At 45.9% G+C, this 26,454-nt stretch overlaps 1 protein-coding gene and 1 pseudogene across 1 annotated transcript; both read left to right on the top strand.

Annotated features, from left to right (window-relative positions):
* Positions 1-200: 200 nt before the first annotated feature.
* Positions 201-3,403, top strand: LOC139177225 (putative killer cell immunoglobulin-like receptor-like protein KIR3DX1; annotated as a pseudogene).
* Positions 3,404-15,706: 12,303 nt separating this feature from the next.
* LOC139177224 (putative killer cell immunoglobulin-like receptor-like protein KIR3DX1) lies at positions 15,707-24,008 on the top strand. Its single transcript, XM_070771788.1, has 9 exons — positions 15,707-15,869; positions 16,012-16,047; positions 17,173-17,439; positions 18,316-18,615; positions 19,962-20,261; positions 20,519-20,569; positions 21,314-21,431; positions 22,188-22,240; positions 22,351-24,008. The coding sequence occupies exons 1-8, from the start codon at positions 15,836-15,838 to the stop codon at positions 22,237-22,239; spliced, it is 1,158 nt and encodes a 385-aa protein (XP_070627889.1). The 5' UTR covers positions 15,707-15,835; the 3' UTR covers position 22,240; positions 22,351-24,008.
* The last annotated feature ends 2,446 nt before the right edge of the window (positions 24,009-26,454 follow it).

The raw sequence follows: 26,454 nt of genomic DNA, 5'->3' as shown, positions 1-26,454 counted from the left end.
CAAAATGTGACGGTCGGGTCATGAGGCGTGCTCTGTGATGTGGCTCAGGTCAGACTTTAATCCCTGGAGTGAAAAGAGGCTGGCCATCTTCCCATGTGACATGAACCAGCTGACTGTACCAACAGCACCGCCCACCTTCCTCATCCTGTGACTCAGTCAGCTTTGCTCAGTTGTGCCTTCTGTCTCACAGAAGCAGAGCCATGTGCCCCACACTCCTCAGCCTCCTGAGTCTCGATGAGTCCAGAAAGACACAGTCAGAGAGGGTTATGGTGGAAATTGGGATGTCCTCCCACCACTGACCAGGTTCCCTGGATAAGGGTGCAAGGAACGTGGGATCCATCAGGACAAGCCATCTCTGACAGGGTTTTCCTTCTAGGATTCTGTGTGAGTCTGAGGATCTGGGCAGCTGTGGCTGAGTCCTCCCTATCCCTTATTTCTCTGTTGAGCAGAGCAGTTGGGGCTGATGCAGAGGACACTGGGGGACCAGGGTGAGATCCCTGTCAGTACAGTGAGAGCGGCATGCCCTGTGGATCCCTTATCTCTTTTGACCTTGATACTCATCTTCACTCTCCCCAGAGGTTAGCGCATGTCTGGACTCTGGACATGAAGGGGCAGTGTGAAGTCTGTCAGCTGGGAGCTGAGCCCCCGAGTGCCATTTCAAACATGAGAGGGGAGCAAGAGGCTGCACCCCACAGACCCCTCTCCTACAAGGTGGTTCGTGGCCTCTCCAACCAGCCCTTAACAACAGGATCAGCAGGAGCACCCACTAAAGCTGACCCCAGGGAAGGGTCTGGCCATCAGGCATGGCCACTTGGACCTTGTCACAGATTTGATGTAGGCTAGCTAACAAAGGAGCGAGGTTCAAGGTTTACTTCCTTCTTTTCAGGCAAGGGGCTTTTTCACTGCTTAGTTGTGTTAGTGTTAGTCGCTCTGTCGAGTCCGACTCTTTGCGACGCCATGGACTGTAGCTCACCACGCTCCTCTATCCATGGGATTCTCCAGGCCAGAATGCAGGAGTGGGTTGCCAATTCCCTGACCAGGAGATCTTGCCAACTCAGAGACTGAACCCTGCTCTCCTGCACTGCAAGAAGATTCTTTACCATTTGAGCTACAACAAATGCAACAGAGAAGCCCTTCCCCTTCTTGTCCATGCATCAATTTTTTGCTGATGTTTTCTTTTGCCTGCATTGTGCAGCTTGCAGGATCTTAGTTCCCTGATCAGGGATTCAACTCGGGCCCTTGGAAGAAAAAGTACTGAGTCCTAACCACTGGATCAACTTGGAATCCCCAGTGTTTTGTGTTTTCAGAGGAAGTTTCTCAACATTTTGTCAACCCAAAGAATCACTTCCAAGAATCGTATTCTTAGATCCTCATGATGTCCGTCCTGGGTTGACTGTGTCTCTGTCTGTCCCCAGGCCCCAGACGTCCCTGAGCATCAGGGTGATGCACTTTAGGGGAGGAGAGTTGGAAGAATTGAAGGGGAAGCACCTATGAGGGCAGTGGGGAGAGGGGATCATTTCTATTTTTCTCTCAAAGCCTGTGTCTCCTTCTCTCCTAGGTGAATATGAGAAGCCCTCTTTGTCAGCCTGGCCAAGTCCTGTGGTTCCCTTAAGACAGACTGTGACTCTTCAGTGTCACTTCAGTCCTCCATTTGTGATATTCAGACTGCTCAAAAGAGATGGGACCATGTTGCCCAAGCTCCCGGGATATCATTTCAACACCTTCACCACTGGGCCAGTGACCAGAAAACATGCCAGGTCCTACACATGTCTCTCTCTGTGTGGTCCGATGTCAATGACCCCCTGCAGTTTATGGTCACAGGTAGGAGGGGTCCAGCCCAGCTCAGGAAACCTGTGCCTGCAGGCAATCCTACCATAGGTCCACGTGCCAGTGCAGCCAAAGACGTCCTCAGGATTCCCAGCCAGAACCGAACCAAGGAAAGAGAACCAAGTCTGAGAGTTTAAACTCAGGGTGTTGAATGGAGGGATGTGTTCCCCTGGTTCAGGAAAGAGGACCCTCCCTAGGCATTAGTTAGACAGGATGCTGCCACTACCTGTCAACTGGGAGGCGGAGGAGGAACCCTGATCCAGCACCTGCCACCCATTAGGGAGCTGTAATCCTATATGAAGGAGCTAGGGTCCCAGTTAAGACCAAGTCAGCCCAGGAATGTTTCCAGAGGTGTGAAGTGGGAATCACAGGTGGGGAAATGTTCCCTTTTTTCTCCACCTCCTTCCCAACCTCCTGCCAATCATCACCAACTTTCTAGGAGATGAGTGTGAAAGGAGGCAAGGTACGTATTACACCTGGTATGTATTCTACCAGAGAAGCAGACCCACCCCAGCCCCCCACCATGCATATTAGGAATGGGATGAAGTTAAAAGCACTGCAACCCACTCCAGTATTCTCAACTGGAGAATCCCATGGACAGAAGAGCACAGTGGACTACAGTCCATGGGACCCCACAGAGTCTGACACAACTGAAGTGACTGAGTATGTATGGAAGCTGAGAGCAGATCGAACAGCTAAAGAGCTTAGAATAAACACAGTGGAAGCTGGAGGTCTTGAGCAAAGAGAAACAGAAAAGCATGAGCCAGAGCCCGAGAACAAGGCTAAAGAGAATGCAAAGGAACAGATAGGAAGGGTAATTGGCTTTGCTGCTTCATGGGGAGGTTTTTCACACCTTCAGATGTCAGGGGAAGCACTGAGGCGGGGTGACTCACTGAAGCTCACAAGCTCTTTGCTTCTAGCTGTCTTCACAAAACCCTCCATCTCAGCCCACCCAGGGCTCCTCATGCAGGTGGGAGAGAATGTGACCCTTCACTATCACTCATCAATGCTGCATGACAAATTTATCCTGCAGGAAAAAAGCAGCACAGGGCATTTCCAGAGACGTGGAGAGATGATCACTGGTGGGCATGCCCCAGCTAACTTCTTCATTGGCCCCATGACTTTGGCAAGACCGGGCACCTACAGATGCTCTGGCTCTCTCAGCCACTCCCTCTATGAGTGGTCAGCTCCCAGCGACCCTGTGGACATCATCATCACAGATGAGTGTGGCCAGACCAGTCCCTTCTGCTCTCTGTGTCACAGATGGTCTGGTGTCCAGTCCAGCATCAGTCCCGGGAGAGAATGACAGTTTGCAGAGACACTCACAAACTCAGGGAGAGGGAACAAACCAGAGAGAGAGGAGGTGTGAACACGGAAGGGAAAAGAGAACAGAGTCCCTGCCATGTGCTAAGGAGAAGACACAGCCGGTGACAGGCTGAAGGAGCAAGAACGTGAAAGAACGACCAATGGAGAAAAATGTACCAGAGCAGGGACCCAGGAAATTCCCCGCTCAGGCAGCCAACGATGGTTGGTTAAGGGGTTGGTTTCCTGCTTTCATGTCAGAGCTCCCTTGCTGTGTTAGCAGCACACTGTGGTACCAGACGCCCTTGCAGTCTGGCCCCTGGGTGATAGAGATGGATGTTGACACCCTGAAGTTGCTTAGCCTCTTGGTTTAACGCGTCCTTCGGCATAAAGATGGGGGAGTGGTCCCTCCATCCCTCCCACTAAGGAGTCCCTTCTAGCCCCTGGGGGTGTGCAGGGCAGCGCTAAACACGCCCTAAATAGACATTTCTCCAAAGAGACATACAGATGGCTAACAAACACATGAAAAGATGCTCAACATCACTCATTATCAGAGAAATGCAAATCAAAACCACTATGAGGTACCATTTCACACCAGTCAGAATGGCTGCGATCCAAAAGTCTACAAATAATAAATGCTGGAGAGGGTGTGGAGAAAAGGGAACCCTCTTACACTGTTGGTGGGAATGCAAACTAGTACAGCCACTATGGAGAACAGTGTGGAGATTCCTTAAAAAACTGGAAATAGAACTGCCTTATGATCCAGCAACCCCACTGCTGGGCATACACACTGAGGAAACCAGAAGGGAAAGAGACACGTGTACCCCAATGTTCATCGCAGCACTGTTTATAATAGCCAAGACATGGAAGCAACCTAGATGTCCATCAGCAGATGAATGGATAAGAAAGCTATGGTACATATACACAATGGAGTATTACTCAACCATTACAAAAATACATTTGAATCAGTTCTAATGAGGTGGATGAAACTGGAGCCTATTATACAGAGTGAAGTAAGCCAGAAGGAAAAATACCAATACAGTATACTAACACATATATATGGAATTTAGAAAGATGGTAACAATAACCCTGTGTACGAGACAGCAAAAGAGACACTGATGTATAGAACAGTCTTATGGACTCTGTGGGGGAGGGAGAGGGTGGGGAGATTTGGGAGAATGGCATTGAAACATGTAAAATATCATGTATGAAACGAGTTGCCAGTCGAGGTTCGATGCACGATACTGGATGCTTGGGGCTCGTGCACTGGGACGACCCAGAGGGATGGTATGGGGAGGGAGGAGGGAGGAGGGTTCAGGATGGGGAACACATGTATACCTGTGGCGGATTCATTTTGATATTTGGCAAAACTAATACAATTATGTAAAGTTTAAAAATAAAATTTAAAAAATAATATATAAAATTAAATTAAATTTAAAAAAATAAAATAAAATTTATTTTATCTTGTTTATGTTTGTTGAAGTCTAGTTGATTTCAGATGTTGTTAATTCCTGTTATACAACAGAGTGATTCAGTTATTCATATACATATATTCTTTCTTTAAAAAAAGATATTAATTGACAATCCATTTTCTAAAAATTATTTATTTTTTAAATGATGTTCCATTTTTAAATTTTTTTGCAATTTCTTTTTTTAATATAAATTTATTTATTTTAGTTGGAAGTTAATTACTTTAAAATATTGTATTGGTTTTACCATACATCAACATGAATCCACCACAGGTGTACACGTGTTCCCCATCATGAACCCCCCTCCCTGCTGCCTCCCTGTACCACCCCTCTGGGTCATCCCAATGCACCAGTCCCAAGCAACCAGTATCATGCATCGAACTTGGACTGGTGATTCTTTTATTATATGATATTATACATGTTTCAATGCCATTCTCTCAAATCATCCCACCCTTTCCCTCTCCCACAGAGTCCAAAAGACAGTTCTGTATATCTGTGTCTCTTTTGCTGTCTCGTATACAGGGTTATCCTTACCATCTTTCTAAATTCCATAGATATACATTAGTATACTGTATTGGTGTTTTTCTTTCTGGCTTACTTCACTCTGTATAACAGGCTCCAGTTTCATCCACCTCATTAGAATTCATTCAAATGTATTCTTTTTAATGGCTGGGTAATACTCCATTGTGTATATGTACCATAGCTTTCTTATCCATTCATCTGCTGATGGACATCTAGGTTGCTTCCAGGTCCTGGCTATTATAAACAGTGCTGCGATGAACATTGGGGTACACGTGTCTCTTTCAATTCTGGTTTCCTCGGTGTGTATGCCCAGCAGTGGGATTGCTGGGTCATAAGGCAGTTCTATTTCCAGTTTTTTAAGGAATCTCCACACTGTTCTCCATAGTGGCTGTACTAGTTTGCATTCCCACCAAAAGTGTAAGAGGGTTTCCTTTTCTCCACACCCTCTCAAGCATTTATTGCTTGTAGACTTTTGGATCGCAGCCATTCTGACTGTCATGAAATGGTACCTCATTGTCGTTTTGATTTGCATTTCTCTGATAATGAGTGATGTTGAGCATCTTTTCATGTGTTTGTTAGCCATCTGTATGTCTTCTTTGGAGAAATGTCTATTTAGTTCTTTGGCCCATTTTTTGATTGGGTGGCTTATTTTTCTGGAATTGAGCTGTAGGAGTTGCTTGTATATTTTTGAGATTAGTTGTTTGTCAGTTGCTTCATTTGCTATTAATTCTCCCATTCTGAACAACATGCTACTGAATAACAAAAAATCACAGAAGAGATCAAAAAAGAAATCAAAATATGCATAGAAATGAATGAAAATGAAAACACAACAACCCAAAACCTGTGGGACACTGTAAAAGCAGTGCTAAGGGGAAAGTTCATAGCAATACAGGCATACCTCAAGAAACAAGAAAAAAGTCAAATAAATAACCTAACTCTACACCTAAAGCAACTAGAAAAGGAAGAAATTAAGAACCCCAGGGTTAGTAGAAGGAAAGAAATCTTAAAAAATAGGGCAGAAATAAATGCAAAAGAGACCATAGCAAAACTCAACAAAGCTAAAAGCTGGTTCTTTGAAAGGATAAATAAAATTGACAAACCATTAGCCAGACTCATCAAGAAACAAACAGAGAAAAATCAAATCAATAAAATTAGAAATTAAAATGGAGAGATCACGACAGACAACACAGAAATACAAAGGATCATAAGAGACTACTATCAACAATTATATGCCAATAAAATGGACAAGGTGGAAGAAATGGACAAATTCTTAGAAAAGTACAACTTTCCGAAACTGAACCACAAAGAAACAGCAAATCTTAACAGACACATCACAAGCACAGAAATTGAAATTGTAATCAGAAATCTTCCAGCAAACAAAAGCCCAGGTCCAGATGGCTTCACAGGTGAATTCCACCAAAATTTTAGAGAAGCGCTAACACATATCCTACTCAAAATCCTCCAGAAAAATGCAGAGGAAGGTAAACTTCCAAACTCATTCTATAAGGTCACCATCACCCTAATACCAAAACCTGACAAAGATGCCACACACACAAAAAAGGAAAACTACAGGCCAATATCACTGATGAACATAGATGCAAAAACCCTTAACAAAATTCTAGCAATCAGAATCCAACAACACATTAAAAAGATCATACACCATGACCAAGTGGGCTTTATCCCAGGGATGCAAGGATTCTTCAATATTCGCAAATCAATCAGTGTAATACACCACATTAACAAATTGAAAAATAAAAGCCATATGATAATCTCAATAGATGCAGAGAAAGCCTTTGACGAAATTCAACATCCATTTATGATAAAAACTTTCCAGAAAGCAGGAATAGAAGGAACATACCTCAACATAATAAAAGCTATATATGACAAACCCACAGCAAAGATTATCCTCAATGGTGAAAAAGTGAAAGCATTTCCCCTAAAGTCAGGAACAAGACAAGGGTGCCCACTTTCACCACTACTATTCAACATAGTTTTGGAAGTTTTGGCCACAGCAATCAGAGCAGAAAAAGAAAAAAAAAAAGGCATCCAAATTGGAAAAGATGATGTAAAACTCTCACTATTTGCAGATGACATGATCCTCTACATAGAAAACACTAAAGACTCCAGCAGAAAATTCCTAGAGCTAATCACTGAATATAGTAAAGTAACAGGATATAAAATCAACACACAGAAATCCCTTGCATTCCTATGCACTAACAATGAGAAAATAGAAAGAGAAATTAAGGAAACAATTCCATTCACCATTGCGATGAAAAGAATAAAATACTTAGGAATATATCTACCTAAAGAAATTAAAGACCTATATATAGAAAACTATAAAACGCTGGTGAAAGGAATCAAAAAGGACACTAATGGATAGAGAAATATACCATGTTCATGGGTGGAAGAATCAATATAGTGAAAATGAGTATACCACCCAAAGCAATCTATAGATTCAAGGCAATCTGTATCAAGCTACCAACGGTACGTTTCACAGAGCGAGGACACTCCATTTTTAAAGTTATTTCTGAACTTTTCCCTGTGCTGGGTACCCTTACTGTGGGGCTTTCTCTCCTGGCAGTGGGCGGGATTCTCATTGCAGTGCTGCTCTTGTGGCACACTTTGGGCTTTAGTCAAACTGTCACTGGTGTTCTACACAAAATCGTAAGTTTGAAGGAGGGAAGCACAGCATCATGCAACACAGGGGCAGTCGGGCTCATAGCAGAGAATGGCGTTTTCACTTCCTGTAGGTTAAAAACTGATTTCCATTGTTGTAATCCCTGAATGAACATCTTCCAGAGAACCATGGAACCCTATTCTTTTTATGAAAATATGTGTTAATTTATTCTTAGCTGAATCAGGTCTCAGCTGCAGCATGGGGGATCCTCATTGTGGTGCTGGGGTGCAGTTCAAGGCTCCAGAGCTCGCGGGCTCAGCAGTTGCAATATTGAGGATAGTTGCTTCAAGGCATGTGGGATCTCAGTTCTCCCACCCAGGATAGAACCCACACTCTCTGCACTGGAAGGTTGACCCTTAATCCCTAGGCCAGCTGGGACATTCCAAGCCCTGTTCTTCCCTTCAACCACAGGCATCTGTTCTTCTCCACTTTATGATCTTGGGAATCTGCTGATACACATTAGAGGATGGTCCATAACAGAAGATGTAGGATGGGCTTCATGGGTTTCCACAGATTCCTGAGAGAGTCCGTCACTGGCTGGTCTTATATATGGAATGCTTTTCTTTTTTTATTTTTTTAATTAGGTGGAGTAGACAGACTCAGCAACCTGGGGCACACCCCTGCTTTTTTTTGGCTTTGATGTCCCCACCAAAGATATGGAGGTCTAGAAGAGTCGCCCCAACCCCAAGAGCCTTGATTCTCTTCCATTCGCACATGCTGTCATCATGGAAGGAGAGCCCAAAGAAGACAGAACAGTGAATGGCGAGGTGAGTCCTCCCGCCCAAACCCTTGCCATAGCCTGAGCCCCTCCAATGCCCAATGCCCCAGCCTTCGAAGATCACATTTCATTTCATCATTCACATCTCCTTCCTCTCAGGACCCATCAGCAGAGGGTATGATATTCGCCCACTTGAACCACAGGACGCTCTCTGAGAGACTGCTCACTCCCACTCCCCTGAGCCCCATGCACCTCTCCGCCAAGACCAGTATCTATGAGGAATTTGATGTAAACCAGATCATGCTGACCCTGACCTGGCCCCATCCTTTGAGCACACAGAGTGTTATAAATTGAAGAGCTAGATCTCTTTCTAAAGGGGTTCCTCCATGGGCACTCCTTCTCCTCCTCCAAAGCAGCCCTGCAGCTCTGAAGTTAAGAGTGGAGTCCAAGAATTATAGGATCATCTTCAAAAATCCCACCAGCTCTTAGTAATCCCTGGCTATTCTAACACTCTATTTTAACTATCTAACCTTTTGGGAGAAGTTATTCTAATCAATTGCACTTACTGGGTAGGTTACCATGATCATCCTACTTTTTCAAAAATTCCAGTAAAGCATAACAATTTGCAAGTTGAGTATTCAAATTATTCAGTTTAAAATAAAATAAAGCCAATTTAAAACAACCTCTGTTCAGTAATAGCTTACAAAAATGAACTTGTTTACAAGACAGAAACAGACTTGTAGACTTAGAGAACAAACTTAGAGTTACAGAGGGGAAGGATGAGGGGAGAGAGAGATTGGAAGTTTAAGAGTGACATGTGCACACTGCTATATTTAAAACAAAATGCTTTCCATGAAACAATAATAAAAGCAATGCAAGAAAGAAAAAGCAATGCAAGTTGGCCAAATAAAAAGATGAAGTATATTCTGTTTGAGATATCCAGTGTGGTGCCACTTGCCACAGGAGGCTGTGTGTCTGTGTGCTAAGTCGATTCAGTCATGTCTGACTCTTTGCAAACCCATCACGTTGTGTAGCTCGCTAGGCTCCTCTGTGCATGGGATTCTCCAGGCAAGAATCCTGGAGTGGGTTGCCATTCCCTTCTCGAGGGAATCTTCTTGACCCAGGGATCGAACCCATGTCTCTCATGTCTCTTGCATTGGCAGGCAGATTCTTTACCACTGAGCCATCGGGGAAGACCCCTCAACCCTTTTCCAGTCGTGGGCACTAAGTGTGCTGGGGTTCCAGGGGTACAAACAGGACAATAAGATCCCCCTCAGTCTGGATCCACACTGGCTGATAAAGTAGTTACCCAGCCACACCGTACAGACAATGACTCTACATGTATATGAAGTAAACCATTCAGTTCTTCAGTCACACCCACCACATTTCAAGTGCTCAGGAGCATCATGCAGCCAGGTGCCATGGTGCTGGACAGAGCAGATGTTTAAAAAGTCCCCTCATCACAGAGAATTCTACTGGATATTCCACTCCAGATGACTGAGGGCTGCAGACAGAACATTTGCCCCAGGGAGGCTTTGAATGTGTTGTGTTAATCCATTGATATTTGCGTGTTTTGTCTTTTTTGCTTCTTTTCACCAAAGCCAAGGATTTGAGAATCTTGTGCCTTTTAAGTTATCAACTGTTGGCACAATGTGGCTTGACTCAACCAAGCAGAGGGCTGAAGAGGATAACACCATGAGGACCCCGGTGTGAACTGAGCTGGCCAATGGGGTGAAAATCAAGGTCCACGGAGCCTTAGCTGCTCACTGAGCTCTCTGTCTGTGATGTCTCTCCTGGCTTAGAACTAAACTACCCAAGAACTCTTTTACCAAGAAATGTCAGGATCGCTTAAAGTGAAGACATTCTGGGGCTCCTGTGTTGCTACTGTCACTGTCTCCATTTTTTCCCCTAATTATCCTTATTTGTTTTTGGCCTTTAGTTTCGGGGACCAGATGTCATAATCTTTTTTCTGCATGTTCACAGTGTAGACATGAACCCCAGTTATTCTTATATATCTTCTTTTAAAAAAATAATTGAATGTTAGCATTTGATGCCTGCATTCTGCAGAATCTCAATTCTTCAGCCAACTATAGAACATGGGTTTACCTGGGTCATGGGTGTATTCCTGCTGTGTGGCACCAATGCCTGGTACAGAGTAGGTGCTCTGCAATAAGTTATGAACAGATCAAAGATGAGAAGTAAATTCCATTTCTGTAGGGGACTGGGAAAATAAAGTTCTGAGTCTTATTTGGAGCCAAACTGTCCAGGGCTGATTCAGAACGAGAACCTGGGTCCCACCCTCTGGAGCAGGGGGTTAGACCAGGCAGAAAGAGAAAGAGCTGAGACCTCATGTCTGGGCTGAGATGCCTCCTGAGCCCTACCTGGAGACATCAGAGCCAGGTCCATGGAGGGGCTGCACCCTGTTGTGAGTCCATGGCCATGGGAACCCTGAGGGGCGGCGGCAGCCCCCCAGGGACCACATCCTGTTTGTCCTCTAGGGCCCCGTGGTGTCCTCATCTGTACAGGGCAGGGACAGGGGCAGCTGGGCACTCAGAGCTGTAGACATGCCTTCCATCTTCTCTGAGCTTCTTCTCCTTGGCCAGTTGTGCAGAGCAGGGAGGACACTGCAGGAGGGCACATGATGCCCACCCTGCCCCCAGTTCACGGGAACCTCAGGGTTCAGACAGCATGAGGGGCCAGGGATCCTGATGGGGAGAGAATTGTCCCAAGCTTTCGGCGGCAAATCTTTCACTTCCAGGGCTGAGTCTGGGCCAGAGGACCCCTAACCCTGCAGGTCAGTCCTCCTGGGTCTCCTGGGACCCATATCTCACTTGAGTCCCAGGAAGTTGGTAGGGGGCAAGGTCAGGGCACTGGGATTCTAGAGTGATGCTGGTGAAACCTGGAAGGGCTCATGAGATGAGCTGGGGAGTGAGGGGTGGGGAAATCCTGGGACTCAGCCTCTGATTTCCTTCCAGGGACCTTCCACAAACCCACCATCTGGGCTGAGACTCTTTTGGGAAGCTCAGGGTGCCCCTGTGAATACACCCTAGGCAGAGTTGGAATGTGAGAGTGAGTACACAGACCATCAGGGAGTATGCTGCAGTTGGCCTGCATTATTTGGAGAAGGAAATGGCAATGCATTCCAGTATTCTTATCTGCAAAATCCCATGAACATTGGAGCCTGCCAGCCTACAGTCCATAGGGTTGCAAAGAGTCAGACATGGCTGAGTGACTTCATTTCTTTCATCTTGTTTTAAAATTTATTTATTTTACTGGTTCCATTTTTTAATCTCATCATATACATATTTCATTGAAGTGTAGTTGACTTACAATGTTTCAGGTGCACAGCAAGGTGATTTTCAGTTATACAAGCACACATACATTATTTTTCAGATTATTTTCCATTTTAGGTTATTACAAGATATTGACTATAGTTCTCCATGCTATACAGTAAATCTTTTTTGCTTGTTGCATACATTTTTTTAAAAATTAGAAATCTAGCATTGTATTCATTCTTCTATTTTTAAACATATGGTATATGCCACATCAGTGTTATGCTACACTGAGAGTGAAAGCATGATGCCCAAATCCCACCATGTCCATGATAAAAGTAAATGGAAAACAGTGGCAATGTTAATTGTGGGAGGAAATATTGAATCACGTTATGTTACTGGTGGGCTTTCCTGGTGACTCAGATGATAAAGACTCTGCCTGCAACACAGGAGACCTGAGTCGATCCCTCTGTTGGGACGATCTCCTGGAGATGGAAATAGCAACCCACCCCAGCATTCTTGCCTGGAGAACCCCCATGGACAGAGGAGTCTGGTGGGTTGCAGCCTATGGGATCACAAAGAGTCAGACATGACAAAGGGCCTAAACTATTCTCAAGGCTCTGAACTTAAAAGGTATAACACTTTCCCATTCATATAGAGATAAAAAGTGACAGAACAGACAGAACCTTTTGCATTGTCAGAGGCTTAATGACCAGATCTGCATGGACAGCTTGGAGAACAAAGGATTCCAGGATGAAAAGATTTCCACAGTGGAGGGGATGTAAGTATAGCTATGGCTGATCCATGTCGATGTATGGCAGAAACCATCACAGTATTGTAATTGCCCTTTAATTAAACATAAATAAACTAAGGGGGGAAAAAGCTTGCAACAGGGCTTCCCTGCTGGTCCACTGGTTGGGAATCTGCCTGCCCATGTGGGGGACATGGGCCGTATCCCAGGACCGAGAAGATTTCACATGCCTTGGGGCTGTTAAGCCAGTGGGCCTCAAGCCCATGTGCCTAGATCGGGTGCTCCACAACAAGAGAAGCCACAGCGATAAGAGACCCTGCACACAGCAAAGAGCTGTCCAACTTCCCACAACTAGAGAAAGCCTGTGCACAGCGACGAAGACCCAGCACAGCCATTAACTAGTTAATTAAAACACTGCAACAACCAGCAACACCTCCTCCTGTTTTAGTGTGTGTGTGTGTCTGTGTGTGTGTGTAAGTGTGAAAGTGTGAGTTCACACATGGGTGTTTAATGTGTATTGTTCTCTTTTCTTGGAATTTTCTTCCCCATGGGCTAGGGTTATTTTACATTCAGTAAACACTGTTTGACCATCCCTCTCACTCCCCAGAAAGCCCATCTAAGTCAGGTAAGATGATTCTATGGGGCACAAGTTCATGATCTCCTTGGTCTGCTGGCTTTCCAATAAAGTCACTATTCCTTTCCTGAAGACCTCATCACTCTGTCCCTTGACAAACAATGTGAGGTTGGACTCAGAGCACATTCGTGAGACATTGGCAGAGGTGTCGTTCATTTTAGAGAAAATCTGTAGACGTCACTCTCACAATCGATATCTGTGGTTTAAAAGAAGATATGCAGATGGCCAACAGGCATATGAACAGATGCTCAGCATTGCTCATTAGTAGAGAAAGGCAAATCGGCACTGCAAGGAGGCACCACCTCATAGTGATCAGAATGGCCATCATTAGACAGTTGATGAATAACATGCTGGAGAGGGTGTGGAGAAGAGGGAAACCCTCTTACATTGTTGGGGGAGTGGAAACTGGTGCAGCCACTGCAGAAAACAGTATGGAAGTTCCTCAAAAAAAGTAAAAACAGAGTTTCCATATGATCCAACAATTCCAGTACCAAGCATATATCTGGAAAAAAACTATACCTTGAAATGACTCATGCACCCCTATGCCTATAGCAGCAAAACTTACAATAGCCAAGACATGGGAACAGCCTAATTGTCCACTGACAGATGATTGGATAAAGAAGATGTATATGCTTATACAGACAGAGAATGGAATACCACTCAGACATTAAAAAAATGAAATCATGCCATTTTCAGCAGCATGGATGAACCTCGAGATTAACATATTAAGTGAAGTAGACAGAAAGAGAAAGACAATTTTCTGTGATATCACCCATGTGTGGAATCTAAAAGGAACATATCAATGAAACAGGAACAGACTCACAGACATAGAGAACAGGCTTGTGGTTGCCAAGGAGGGAAGGACTGGGAGCTTGGGATTAACAGATGAAATCTATTTATACATAGAATGGATAAAGAATGAGGTCCTACAGTATGGCACAGGGAATTTTATTCAGTATCCTGGCATAAATCTTAAAGGAAAGAATATATATGTCGAGCTGAATCACTGTGCTATACAGCAGAAATGAACTACACTACAATAATTTTTTTAATTTTTAAAAATTTGTGGTTTCTATATCTGCAATGAAACATTAATGGCAGTAAAAATGCACAAACTGAAATGACAAAGAATACAGATCAATTCTGAAACATGATATTAAGTAAATAAGAGGAAATTTTAAGAAAAGCGACTGTACTGTTACTCCATTACATACATAATGATCAAGGGGAGACCAGATTTATTACTTACAAAGCATCACTAATCTTAACGACCCCCAACACCAGTAAAATGGTGTGGAATCGCTGCCCTTACTGAGGTTCTTTCCTGTCTATGAACAACAGCTGAACTGGGTGTATGTCTGCCCTTGGAGTCCTGAAACAGCTGGGCCATTTTGCCCCAGTTTGGAGTTGATTGTTCTGGACACACTCCTCACTCAAGCATTTTGGAGCTTGGAAGTCTCTACTTGACATATTTGTGTACCTTTGAGTATCTAGGAAGTAAGGTTGTCCACCTTTTCAGGCAGAACAAATCCCCCTCCCAAAAAAACACCACAGTCATCTTTACACACATTATCTTTGTGTACATGTGTGGTCCTTGGATTGGAAAGGGAGGAAGAGAGAGAGAGAGTGTTGTGTGTGCGAAGTTTCCACTCACAGTCACGAAATAATTTCAGATGAAGAAGAGTCAGAGAAAGACAAATATCACATGATATCATTTATTTGTGACATCTAAAAAAATGAACTTATTTACAACACAGACTCACAGAGAATGAACTTACGGTTACCAGGGGAATAGTGTCAGGGGGAGGTTAGATTGGAAGTTTGGGACTGACGTATACACAAGGCTATATTAAAAACGCATGACCACAGGGACCTACTGTATAAAACAGAGAATTCTACATAATATTCTGTAACTACCTAAGTGGGAAAAGAATTTGAAAAGCAATAGATGCATGTATATGTATCACTGATTCACTTTGTTGTACATCTGAAACTAACACAGTTAGTTTCTTAATCACATATATTACAATATAGAATTTTTTCATATGTTCAAAGAGCCATAATATGCATGTCTGGTCCTCCCATAACCCAGCGGGATGGTATGGGGAGAAGGAGGGTTCAGGATAGGGAACACGTGTACCTGTGCCAGATTCATGTTGATATATGGCAAAACCAATACAATATTGTAAAGTTAAAAAATAAAAGAAAATAAAGGGAAAAATAGGGGGAAAAAAGAATGCAGAATAAAAGTATTAATGAGTCTTTAATTGGCAACCTGCACTGAACCTGACATACGAGGTGGGAACATGTGATTTCTCTTCTTTGAAGAGTTAAGGTTAATGAGATTTATCATGAGCTTGGGAACAGCATCCTGCATGGTATACACTGAATCACCGATACTACTTCCTAAAGGCAGTAAGATCTGTCTGAATCCTCTTAGGTTTATAGTGTTTAGGGAAACAAAAAGTGACGATCGGGTCATGAGGCATGCTCCGTGATGCGGCTCAGGTCAGACTTCCATCCCTGGAGTGAGAAGAGGCTGGCCATCTTCCCATGTTATGACATGACCCAGGCTGACTGTAACAACAACACCGCCCGCTTCCGCATCCTGTGCCTCTGTCAGCTTTGCTCAGTTCTGCCTCCTGTCTCACAGAAGCAGAGCCATGTGCCCCACACTCCTCAGCCTCCTGAGTCTCGGTGAGTCCAGAAAGACACAGTCGGAGAGGGTTATGGTGGAAACCGGGGGGTCTTCACACCACTGACCAGGTTCCCTGGATGAGGGTGCAAGGAGCGTGGGGTCCATCAGGACAAGCCTTCTCTGACAGGCTTTTCCTTCTAGGATTCTGTGTGAGTCTAAGGATCTGGGCAGCTGTGGGTGAGTCCTCCCCATCCCTTATTTCTCTGTTGAGCAGAGTAGTTGGGGCTGATGCAGATGACACTGGGGGCTGGGGTGAGACCCCTGTCAGTACAGCGAGAGCCGTGTGTCCTGTGGATACCAGGTCCTCCTATTGGCCTTGATAGTCATCTTTGCTCTCACCAGAGGTTAGCCCAGCTCTGGACTCTGGACCTGAAGGCACAGTGTGAAGTCTGGGAGCTGGGAGCTAGGCCCACTGAGTGCCATTTCTATCATGAGAGGGGAGCAAGAGGCTGAAGCCCACAGACCCTCCCCTACAAGCTGGCTCCTGGCATCTCCAACTGGCCCTTAACAACAGGATCTGCAGGACTGCCCGCTAGACCTGACCCCAGGGAAGGGTCTGGTCATCAGGCAGGGCCACTTGGACCTTGTCACACATTTGATGTAGGTTAGTTAACAAAGGAGCGAGGTTCAAGGTTTACTTCCTTCTTTTTAGTCTAGTGGCTTTTTCACTGCTTTGTTGTGTTAGTGTTAGTCAGTCATGTCCTACTCCTTTCGACTCCATGGACTGTAGCTCACCAGGCTCCTCTGTCCATAGGATTCTCCAGGCAAGAATATGGAGGTGGTTGCCATTTCCTTATCCAGGGGATCTTGCCATCTCAGGGACTGAACCCTGTTCTCCTGCCTTGCAGGAAGATTCTTTACCATTTTGAGCTACAACAAATGCAACAGGGAAGTCCTTTTGCTTCTTCTCCATGCATCAATTTTTCTGTGGTATTTTATTTTGCCTTCATTGTGCAGCTTGTGGGATCTTTCCGGGATCAGGGTTTCAACTTGGGCCCTTGGCAGAGAAAGTGCCAAGTCCTAACCACTGTACAGCCCAGGTTTTTTGTGTTTTGAGAGAAAGGTTCTCAACATTTTGTCAACCCAAGGAGTGATTCATGTCCTGAGAATTTCCATGATGTCCGTCCTGGATTGACTGTGTCTCTGTCTGTCCCCAAGCCCCAGGTGTCCTTGAGCATCAGGGTGATGCACTTTAGGGGAGAAGAGTTCGAAGAATTAAAGGGGAAGCCCACCCACGAGGGCTGTGGGGAGACCTGACTGTTCCCATTTTCTTCTCAAAGCCTGTGTCTCCTTTTCTCCTAGGTAAATATGAGAAGCTGTCTTTGTCCGCCTGGCCAAGCCCCGTGGTTCCCTTAGGACAGACTGTGACTCTTCAGTGTCACTCCCATTCTCCACTTAAGAGATTCAGACTGTTCAAAACAGATGGGGAAAGGCGTTTGTCTGAGCTCCAAGGACATCATTTCAATAACTTCACCCTTGGCCCGGTGACCGGAGAACATGCCGGGTCCTACACATGTTCTGAAGCCTACTGGTCTGCACCCAGTGACCCCCTGCAGATTGTGGTCTCAGGTAGGAGGGGTCCAGCCCAGCCCAGTACAGCCGTGCCTGCAGGTAATCCTACACTAGGTCCACTTGCCCATGCAGAGCAAGACTTCCTCAGGACTCCCAGCCAGGACCAAACCTGGGAAAGAGAACCCACTCTGAGTGTTTAAAATCAGGGTGTAGAATAGAGGGATGGGGTGCCCCAAGGCAGGAAGGAGGAGCCTCCCTAGGCATGAGTTAGACAGGATGCTGCCACTGCCTACCAGCAGGGAGGATGGGGTATGACCCTGATCCAGCACCTGCCACCCGTTAGGGAGCTATAATCCCATTTGAAGGAGCTGAAGCCTCAGGGACAAGTCCCAGGAATGTCTCAGAGGCATCAGGTGGGGACACAGATGGGGAAATGTTCCCTTTTCTCCACCTCCACCCCAATGTCCTGCAGTCAGCGCCCACATTCTAGATGAGTGTGAAGGGAGCCAGGGTATGCATCCTCAGACCCACCCCAGCCCCCACCACACATATTAGGGATGGGATGAAGCTCAGAGCATGGTAACGCACTCCAGTATTCTCAACTGGAGAATCCCATGGGCAGAGGAGCCTGGCTGGCTACAGTCCATGGAGTTGCACAGAGTTGGACTTAACTGAAGTGACTGAGTAAACATGCATGAACCCGAGAGCAGATCCAACAGCTAAAGGGCTTAGAATGAGCACAGAGGAAGGGGAGGTCTTGAACAAAAAGAAACATGAGCCAAAACCCGAGAACAAGGCTAAAGAGAATGCAACAAAACACACAGGAAGGGTAGTTGGCTCCGCTGGTAAATGGGGAGGAGTTTTACACCTTCAGATGTCAGCGGAAGGGCCAAGGTGGGTGACTCACTGAAGCTCACAACCTTTTGTTCCTAGGTGTGTTCCAAAAACCCTCCATCTCAGCCCACCCAGGGCCCCTCGTGCAGCAGGGAGACAATGTGACCCTCCGCTGTCACTCACTGGTGATGTTTGACAAGTTTATCCTGCACCATGAAAACAGCACAGGGCATTTCCAGAGACGTGGAGAGATGCTCACTGGTGGGTATGCCCCAGCTGACTTCTCCATTGGCCCCATGACTTTGGCGAGTGCCGGCACCTACAGATGCTACGGCTCTCTCAGAAGATCCCCCTATGAGTGGTCAGCCCCCAGCGACCCTGTGGACATCATGATCACAGGTGAGTGTGGCCATACGTCCCTTCTGCTCTCTGTGTCACAGAAGGTCTGGTGTCCAGTCCAGCATCAGTACTGGGAGAGAATGACAGGCGTGCAGAGACACTCACAAACTCAGGAGAGGGAACAAACCAGAGAGAGAGGAGGTGTGAACACGGAAGGGAAAAGAGAACAGAGTCCCTGCCCTGTACTAAGGAGAAGACACAGCCGGTGACAGACTGAAGGACCAAGAACATGAAAGAACGACCAATAGAGAAAAATGTACCAGAGCAGGGACCCAGGAAATTCCCCGCTCAGGCAGCCAACGATGGTTGGTTAAGGGGTTGGTTTCCCGCTTTCATGTCAGAGCTCCCTTCCTCTGTCAGCAGCACATTGTGGTACCAGACGCCCTTGCTGTCCAGCCCCTGGGTGATCGTGATGGAGGTTGACACCCTGACATTGCTCAGGGTCGTGGTTTAACGCGTCCTTCTGCACAAAGAGGCGGGGGGAGTGGCCCCTCCAACCATCCCTGCTAAACCATCCCTTCCAGCCCTTGGGGGTGGGCAGGGCAGCGCTGAACACGCCCTCAAGAAAGAGGTGGTCAAAGATTAATGAGATTCTGGCAATTTTCACTCCATAATCTCTTCTTCTGGGTCAATGCCATGTTTGCTGATGGTCCCCAGCAGTAGTTAGTAGTCTATTTAGTAGTAGTCTGCTTATTTCAAGAGAATGGCACATCTGGTTGATTTTTATAATTTATTTTATCTTATTTATGTTTGTTGAAGTCTAGTTGATTTCAGATGTTGTTAATTCCTGTTGTACAACAGAGTGATTCAGTTATTCATATACATATATTCTTTCTTTAAAAAAGAATATTAAATGACAATCCATTTTAAAAATTATTTATTTTTTAAAAGGATTTTAAATGACACTCCATTTTTAAAGTTATTTCTAAGTTTTCTTTTTTTATTTATTATTTTTTTAACTTTACAATATTGTATTGGTTTTGCCATATATCAACATGAATCCACCACAGGTATACATGTGTTCCGCACCCTGTAGCCTCCTCCTTCCTCCCTCCCCATACCATCCCTCTGGGTCGTCCCAGTGCACCAGCCCCAAGCATCCAGTATCGTGATTCGAACCTGGACTGGTGACTCGTTTCATATATGATATTATACATGTTTCAATGCCATTCTCCCAAATCAACCCACCCTCTCTGTGCTGGGTACCCCTTACTGTGGGGCTTTCTCTCCTGGCGGTGGGCGGCCTTCTCATTGCAGTGCTGCTCTTGTTGCACTCTTCAGGCTTTAGTCCTCTACTTAGGAGTAGAGTTACTTTGTGCTCTAAGATCAAGCTCTCCTCCTTCCAGGTCTGTCCAAAAAACCCTCTCTATCAGCCCAGGGGGGCTCCATGGTGAGGTCAGGAGAGAACGTGACCTTGGTCTGCAGCTCCGAGAGTGCCTTTGACCAGTTCCATTTGCTCAGGGAGGGGGTGAACCTTGGACGCCATCTCGCTGGAGGGCAGAGCCCCCGCAGAGCACTCCAGGCAGAGTTCCCTCTGGGTCCTGGGACCCCAGCCCACAGCGGGGTCTACAGGTGTTACGGCTCTTTCACTCGCTCTCCCTACTCGTGGTCAAACTCCAGCGACCCACTGTTCCTGTCTGTCACAGGTGAGCAACCTCTTCCTGGCCCATGCTTTGTTGTTCCTGTTCAGACGCTATGTTGTCCAACCCTTTGCCACCCTGAGGCCTGCAGCACAACAGACTCCTCTGTCCTTCACTATCTCCTCCACATGGATCACAGCCTTGTAGTGGTGAAGGGGCCTTCGTACCTCAGTGAAGCTATGAGCCAGTCATGCAGGGCCACCCAAGCCTGACGGATCATAGTGAATAGTTACTGTTCACCCCTTCTGGCTTTTTTCTCTAAGGATCCACTACAAGTACTTGCCCATCAATCATGGATCCACACACCACAGAAGGTAAGCAAGACGGTCTCCTATCTCAGCAAATTTCTGAGAAGACAGAGGGTCCCTGTGTGAGTGTTCATTCTACCACCTCCCAGTTGTGACTTTGGGCTCCTCAACATCCCTGTCATGTCAGCATTTGAGATCATGGTCTGTATTAGAACCAGAGAGGGCATTGAGTTTCTCATTCTCTGGGTCTGGGAATTTCTAAAGTGAACAAAGCGAGACCAAGTGATTTGACCCCATGCTTAAGGGAGATGCTTACCCTCCCTCCACCAGTATCTTTGGGGAAGGATGCAGGGGACAAGGGGAGAGTTTTAGGGAGCACCTTCAATATGTGCTATTCCTCTGTTAGTGTTTTATGAACTTAACATTCCACAGTTCAGCAATAGAAGTGTCATGTCTTCTTGAGGATTCCATTCCAGGTATATGTGGATGGAGGGGGAAATATATGGAGGATTAAAGCAGTCCCCATTCATGCAAAATTACCATGCCTTGTCACATGGGGCAGCAGAGATAAACTGCATTGGTGCCTGGGGGACCTGGTTTCAGACCGCTGCTGGTCTTCCATGGCCTCTTTACTTCATCCACTGCTAGCATCTCTCCTGGATGCTGTGGTACCTGCTGGGAAGTGGAGACCATACTGATCAGGTTGAGAGCTGCTGACACACTTTGACACAAGGATACAATAACTCCTGTGTGTAGGGGCAGGGTGTATGCAACGAATAACCAGACCTTCTTCCCTTTGATCGTTGGCAGAAGCACGGCTTCCTCAAGGCCACTCCAGCCAGCTGCACCTTCTCCTTAGGCTCTCCGTAGCCTTCATCTATACCAGCATCTTCCTCGCTGTTCTTGTCTGTCACTGGTTACCCATAAAGTAAGTATGAAGAGCCAAGCTGTCACTGGTGTTCTCCCACAATCATAAGTCTGAAGGAGGGAAGCACAGTGTCATCTGACACAGGATGAGGTGGGCTCATAGCAGAGAATGGCGTTTTCACTTCCTGTAGGTTAAAAAGTGATTTCCATTGTTGTACTCCCTGAATGAATATATTCCAGAGACCCATGGAACCCTGTTCTATTTATGAAAATATGTGTTAATTTATTCTTAGCTGCATCAGGTCTCAGCTGCAGCATGAGGGATCCTCACTGCTGTGCTGGGGTGCAGTTCAAGGCTCCAGAGCTCGTGGGCTCAGCAGTTGCAGCATTGAGGATAGTTGCTTCAAGGCATGTGGGATCTCAGTTCTCCCACCTAGGATAGAACCCATACTCTCTGCACTGGAAGGTTGACCCTTTATCCCTGGGTCCCCAGGAACATTCCAAGGCCTGTTCTGCCCTTCAACCACAGCCATCCATTCTTCTCCCCTTTATGATCTCGGGAATCTGCTGATACGCATTAGACGATGGTCCATAACAGAATATGTAGGATGGACTTCTTGGGTTTCAACAGATTCCTGAGAGAGTCTGTCAGTGGCTGGGCTTGTATAGGGGATTTTTTTCTAATTTAGTGGAGTAGACAGACTCAGCAACCTGGGGCACACCCCTGCTTTTTTTGGCTTTGATGTCTCCACCAAAGATATGGAGGTCTAGAAGAATCGCCCCCACCCCAAGAGCCTTGACTCTCTTCCATTCACAGATGTTGCCATCATGGAAGGAGAGCCCAAAGAAGACAGAACAGTGAATGGTGAGGTGAGTCCTTCCACCCAAACCCTTGCCATAGCCTGAGCCCCTCCAATGCCCAATGCCCCAGCCTTCGAAGATCACATTTCATTCCATCATTCACATCTCCTTCCTCTCAGGACCCATCAGCAGAGGATGTGATATTCACCCACTTGAACCACAGGACCCTCTCTGAGACAGTGTTCACTCCTGAGCCTCATGCACCTCTCTGCCGAGACTACTATCTATGAGGAATTCGATGCAAACCAAGACCATGCTGACCCTGACCTGGCCCCATCCTTTGAGCACACAGAATGTTAAAAATTGAAGAGCTACATCTCTTTTTAAAGGGGTTCCTCCATGGGCACGCCTTCTCCTCCTCCAAAGCAGCCCTGCAGCTCTGAGGAGAACAGTGGAGTAAAACAATTATAGGATAGTCTCCAAAAATCCCACCACCTCTTAGTAATCCCCTGGGTCTTCTAATACTCTGTTTTAACTATGTAACCTTTTGGGAGAAGTTATTCTAATCAATTGCACATACTGGGTAGGTTACCATGATCATCCTACTTTTTCAAAAATTCCAGTAAAGCATAACAATTTGCAAGTTGAGTCTTCAAATTATTCAGTTTAAAATAAAATAAATCAATTAAAAAAAAACTGTGTTCAGTAATAGCTTACAAAAATGAACTTGTTTACAAGACAGAAACAGACTTGTAGACTTAGAGAACAAACTTAGAGTTACAGAGGGGAAGGATGAGGGGAGAGATAGATTGGAAGTTTAAGAGTGACATGTGCAGACTGCTATATTTAAAACAAAATGCTTCCCATGAAACAATAACAAAAGCAATGCAAGTTGGCCAAATAAAAAGATGAAGTATATTCTGTTTGAGATATCCAGTGTGGTGCCTCTTGCCACATGAGGCTGTGTGTCTGCCTGCTAAGTCGATTCAGTCATGTCCAACTCGTGGCGGCCCCATGACGTTGTGTAGCTCTCTAGGCGCCTAGGTGCATGGGATTCTCCGGGCAAGAATCCTGGAGTGGGTTGCCATTCCCTTCTCAAGGGGATCTTCTTGACCCAGGGATCGAACCCACGTCTCTCGTATCTCTTGCATTGGCAGGCAGATTCTTTACCACTGAGCCATTGGGGAAGGCCCCTCGGCCTTTTCCCAGCCGTGTGCACTGAGGATGCTGGGGTTCCAGGGGTAGAAACAAGACAACAAGATGCCCCTAGTCTGGATCTGCACTGGCCGATAAAGTACTTACCCAGCCACGAGGTACAGACAATGACTCTATGAAGTAAAGCATTCAGTTCTTCAGTCACACCCACCACATTTCAAGTGCTCAGGAGCATCATGTGGCCAGGTGCCAAGGTGCTGGACAGAGCAGATGTTTTAAAAGGCCCTCATCACAGATAATACTACTGGACATTCCACGCCAGATCAGTGAGGGCTGCAGAGAGAACACTTGCCCCAGTGAGGCTTTGCACATGTTGTGTTAATCCATTGATATTCACATGTTTAGTCTTTTTTGCTTCTTTTCTCCAAAGCCAAGGATTTGAGAATCTTGTGCCTTTTAAGTTATCAACTGTTGGCACAATGTGGCTTGGCTCAACCAAGCAGAGGGCTGAAGAGGATAACACCATGAGGACCCCGGTGTGAACTGAGTGGCAAATGGGATGAAAATCAAGCTCCACGGAGCCTTAGTTGCTCACTGAGCTCTCTGTGTGTGATGTCTCTCCTGGCTTAGAACTAAACCGACCAAGAACTCTTTTACCAAGAAATGTCAGGATCGCTTAAAGTGAAGACGTTCTGGGGCTCCTGTGTTGCTACTGTCACTGTTTCCATGTTTCCCCTAATTATCCATTGGTTTTGTGTGGTTTTTTTTTCTTTTTTTTTTCTTGCCTCTAGGTGAGGGACCAAAGTCATGATCTTCATTTTTCTGAATGTTCACAGTGTAGATTTGAACCCCAGTTGTTCTCAGATTACTTCTTTAAAAAAAAAAAAAAAGATAATTGAATGTTAGCATTTGATGCCTTCATTCTGCAGAATCTGAGTTCTTCAACCACACACAGAAGATGGGTGTACCTCGGTCATGGGTGTATTTCTGCTGTGTGGCAGCAATGCCTGGTACACAGTAGGTGCTCTGCAATAATTTATGAACTGACTGAAGATGAGAAGTAAATTCCATTTCTGGAGGGGACTGGGAAAATAAAGTTCTGAGTCTTACTTGGAGCCAGGCTGTCACAGCTGACTCAGGACGACAAACTGGGTCCCACCCTCTGGAGCAGGGGGTCAGACCAGGCAGAAAGAGAAAGAGTTGAGACCTGAGGTCTGGGCTGAGATGCCTCTTGAGCCCTGCCTGGAGACATCAGAGCCAGGTCCACGGAGGGCCTGCCCCCTGCTGTGAGTCCACAGCGGTAGGAACTCTGAAGGGTGGCAGCAGGCCTCCAGGGACCACATCCTGTTTGTCCTCTAGGGCCCCATGGTCTCCTCATCTGTACAGTGTGGGGGCGGGGGTGGCTGGGCGCTCAGAGCTGCAGACATGCCTTCCATCCTCTCTGAGCTTCTCCTCCTTGGCCAGATGTGCAGGGCAGGGAGAGGACTGCAGGAGGGCACAGGACCCCCACCCTGCCCCCACTTCACGGGAACTTCAGGGCTCAGACAGCTTAAGGGGCCAGGGATCCTGATGGGGAGAGAATCAGCCCAAGCTTTCAGTGGCAAATCTCTCACTTGCAGGGCTGAGTCTGGGCGAGAGGCCCAGAACCTTGCAGGTGGGTCCTCCCGGGTCTCCTGGGACCCATATGTCACTTGAGTCACGGGAAGTTGGTAGGGGCCGAGGTGGGAGACCTGAGATTCTAGAGTGATGCTGGTGAAACCTGGAAGGGCTCCTGAGACGAGCTGGGGAGTGAGGGGTGGGGAGATTCTGGGACTCAGCCTCTGACTTCCTTCCAGGGCCTTCCACAAACTCACCATCTGGGTTCAGGCTCTTTGGGGCAGCTCAGGGTGCCCATGTGAATACACCGTATGCAGAGTTGGAATGTGAGAGTGAGTACACAGACCATCAGGGAGTATGCTGCAGTTGGCATGTACTATTTGGAGAAGGAAATGGCAACGCACTCTAGTATTCTTGCCTGGAAAATCCCATGAACATTGGAGCCTGCCAGCCTACAGCGCATAGGGTTGCAAACAGTTGGACACGACTGAGTGACTTCATTTTCTTTCATTTTGTTTTAAAATTTATTTATTTCACTGGTTCCATTTTTTAATCTCATAATAGATATATTTTATTGAAGTATAGTTGACTTACAATGTTTCAGGTGCACAGCAAGGTGATTTTCAGTTATACAAACATGCATACATAATTTTTCAGACTATTCTCCTTTTTAGGTTATTACAAGATATTGCATATAGGTCCTGTGCTATATAGTAAATCTTTGTTGCTTGTTGCATATCTTTATTGTTTTATTAGAAATCTAGCATTGTATTCATACTTCTATTTTTAAATCTATGGTATATGCCACATCAGTGTTATGCTACACTGAGAGTGAAAGCATGATGCCAAAATCCCACCATGTCCATGATAAAAGTAAATGGAAAACAATGGCAATGTTAATTGTGGGAGGAAATACTGAATCACATTATGTTACTGGTGGGCTTTCCTGGTGACTCAGATGATAAAGAATATGCCTGCAGCATAGGAGACCTGAGTCGATCCCTGAGTTGGGAAGATCTCCTGGAGCAGGAAATGGCAACCCACCCCAGCATTCTTGCCTGGAGAACCCCCATGGAAAGAGGAGTCTGGTGGGTTGCAACCCATGGGATCACAAAGAGTCAGACATGACTGAGGGACTAAACTATTCTCAAGGCTCTGAACTTAAAAGGTATAACACTTTCCCATTCATATAGAGATAAAAAGTGGCAGAACAGACAGACCTTTTATCTTTTCAGGGGTTTAAAGGGACATTATGACCAGACCTGCATGGACAGCTTCAAGAAAAAAGAATTCCAGAAATAAAAGATTTCCCCAGTGGAGGGGACATAACTATAGCTATGGCTGATCCATGTTGATGTATGGCAGAAACTAACAATATTGTAGTTGTCCTTAAACTAAAAATAAATAAATTAGGGGGGGAAAAAAGCTTGCAACAGGGTTTCTCTGGTGGTCCAGTGGTTGGGAAATACCTGTCAATGTGGGGGACACAGGCCCAATCCCGGGACTGGGAAGACTCCACATGCCGCGGGGAT

The sequence above is a fragment of the Bos indicus genome, chromosome 18 (assembly GCF_029378745.1).
Source record: "Bos indicus isolate NIAB-ARS_2022 breed Sahiwal x Tharparkar chromosome 18, NIAB-ARS_B.indTharparkar_mat_pri_1.0, whole genome shotgun sequence".
Taxonomy (NCBI): Eukaryota; Metazoa; Chordata; class Mammalia; order Artiodactyla; family Bovidae; genus Bos; species Bos indicus.
The sequence above is the reverse complement of the archived record's forward strand: the minus strand, read 5'-3'. Positions and strand labels throughout refer to the sequence as shown.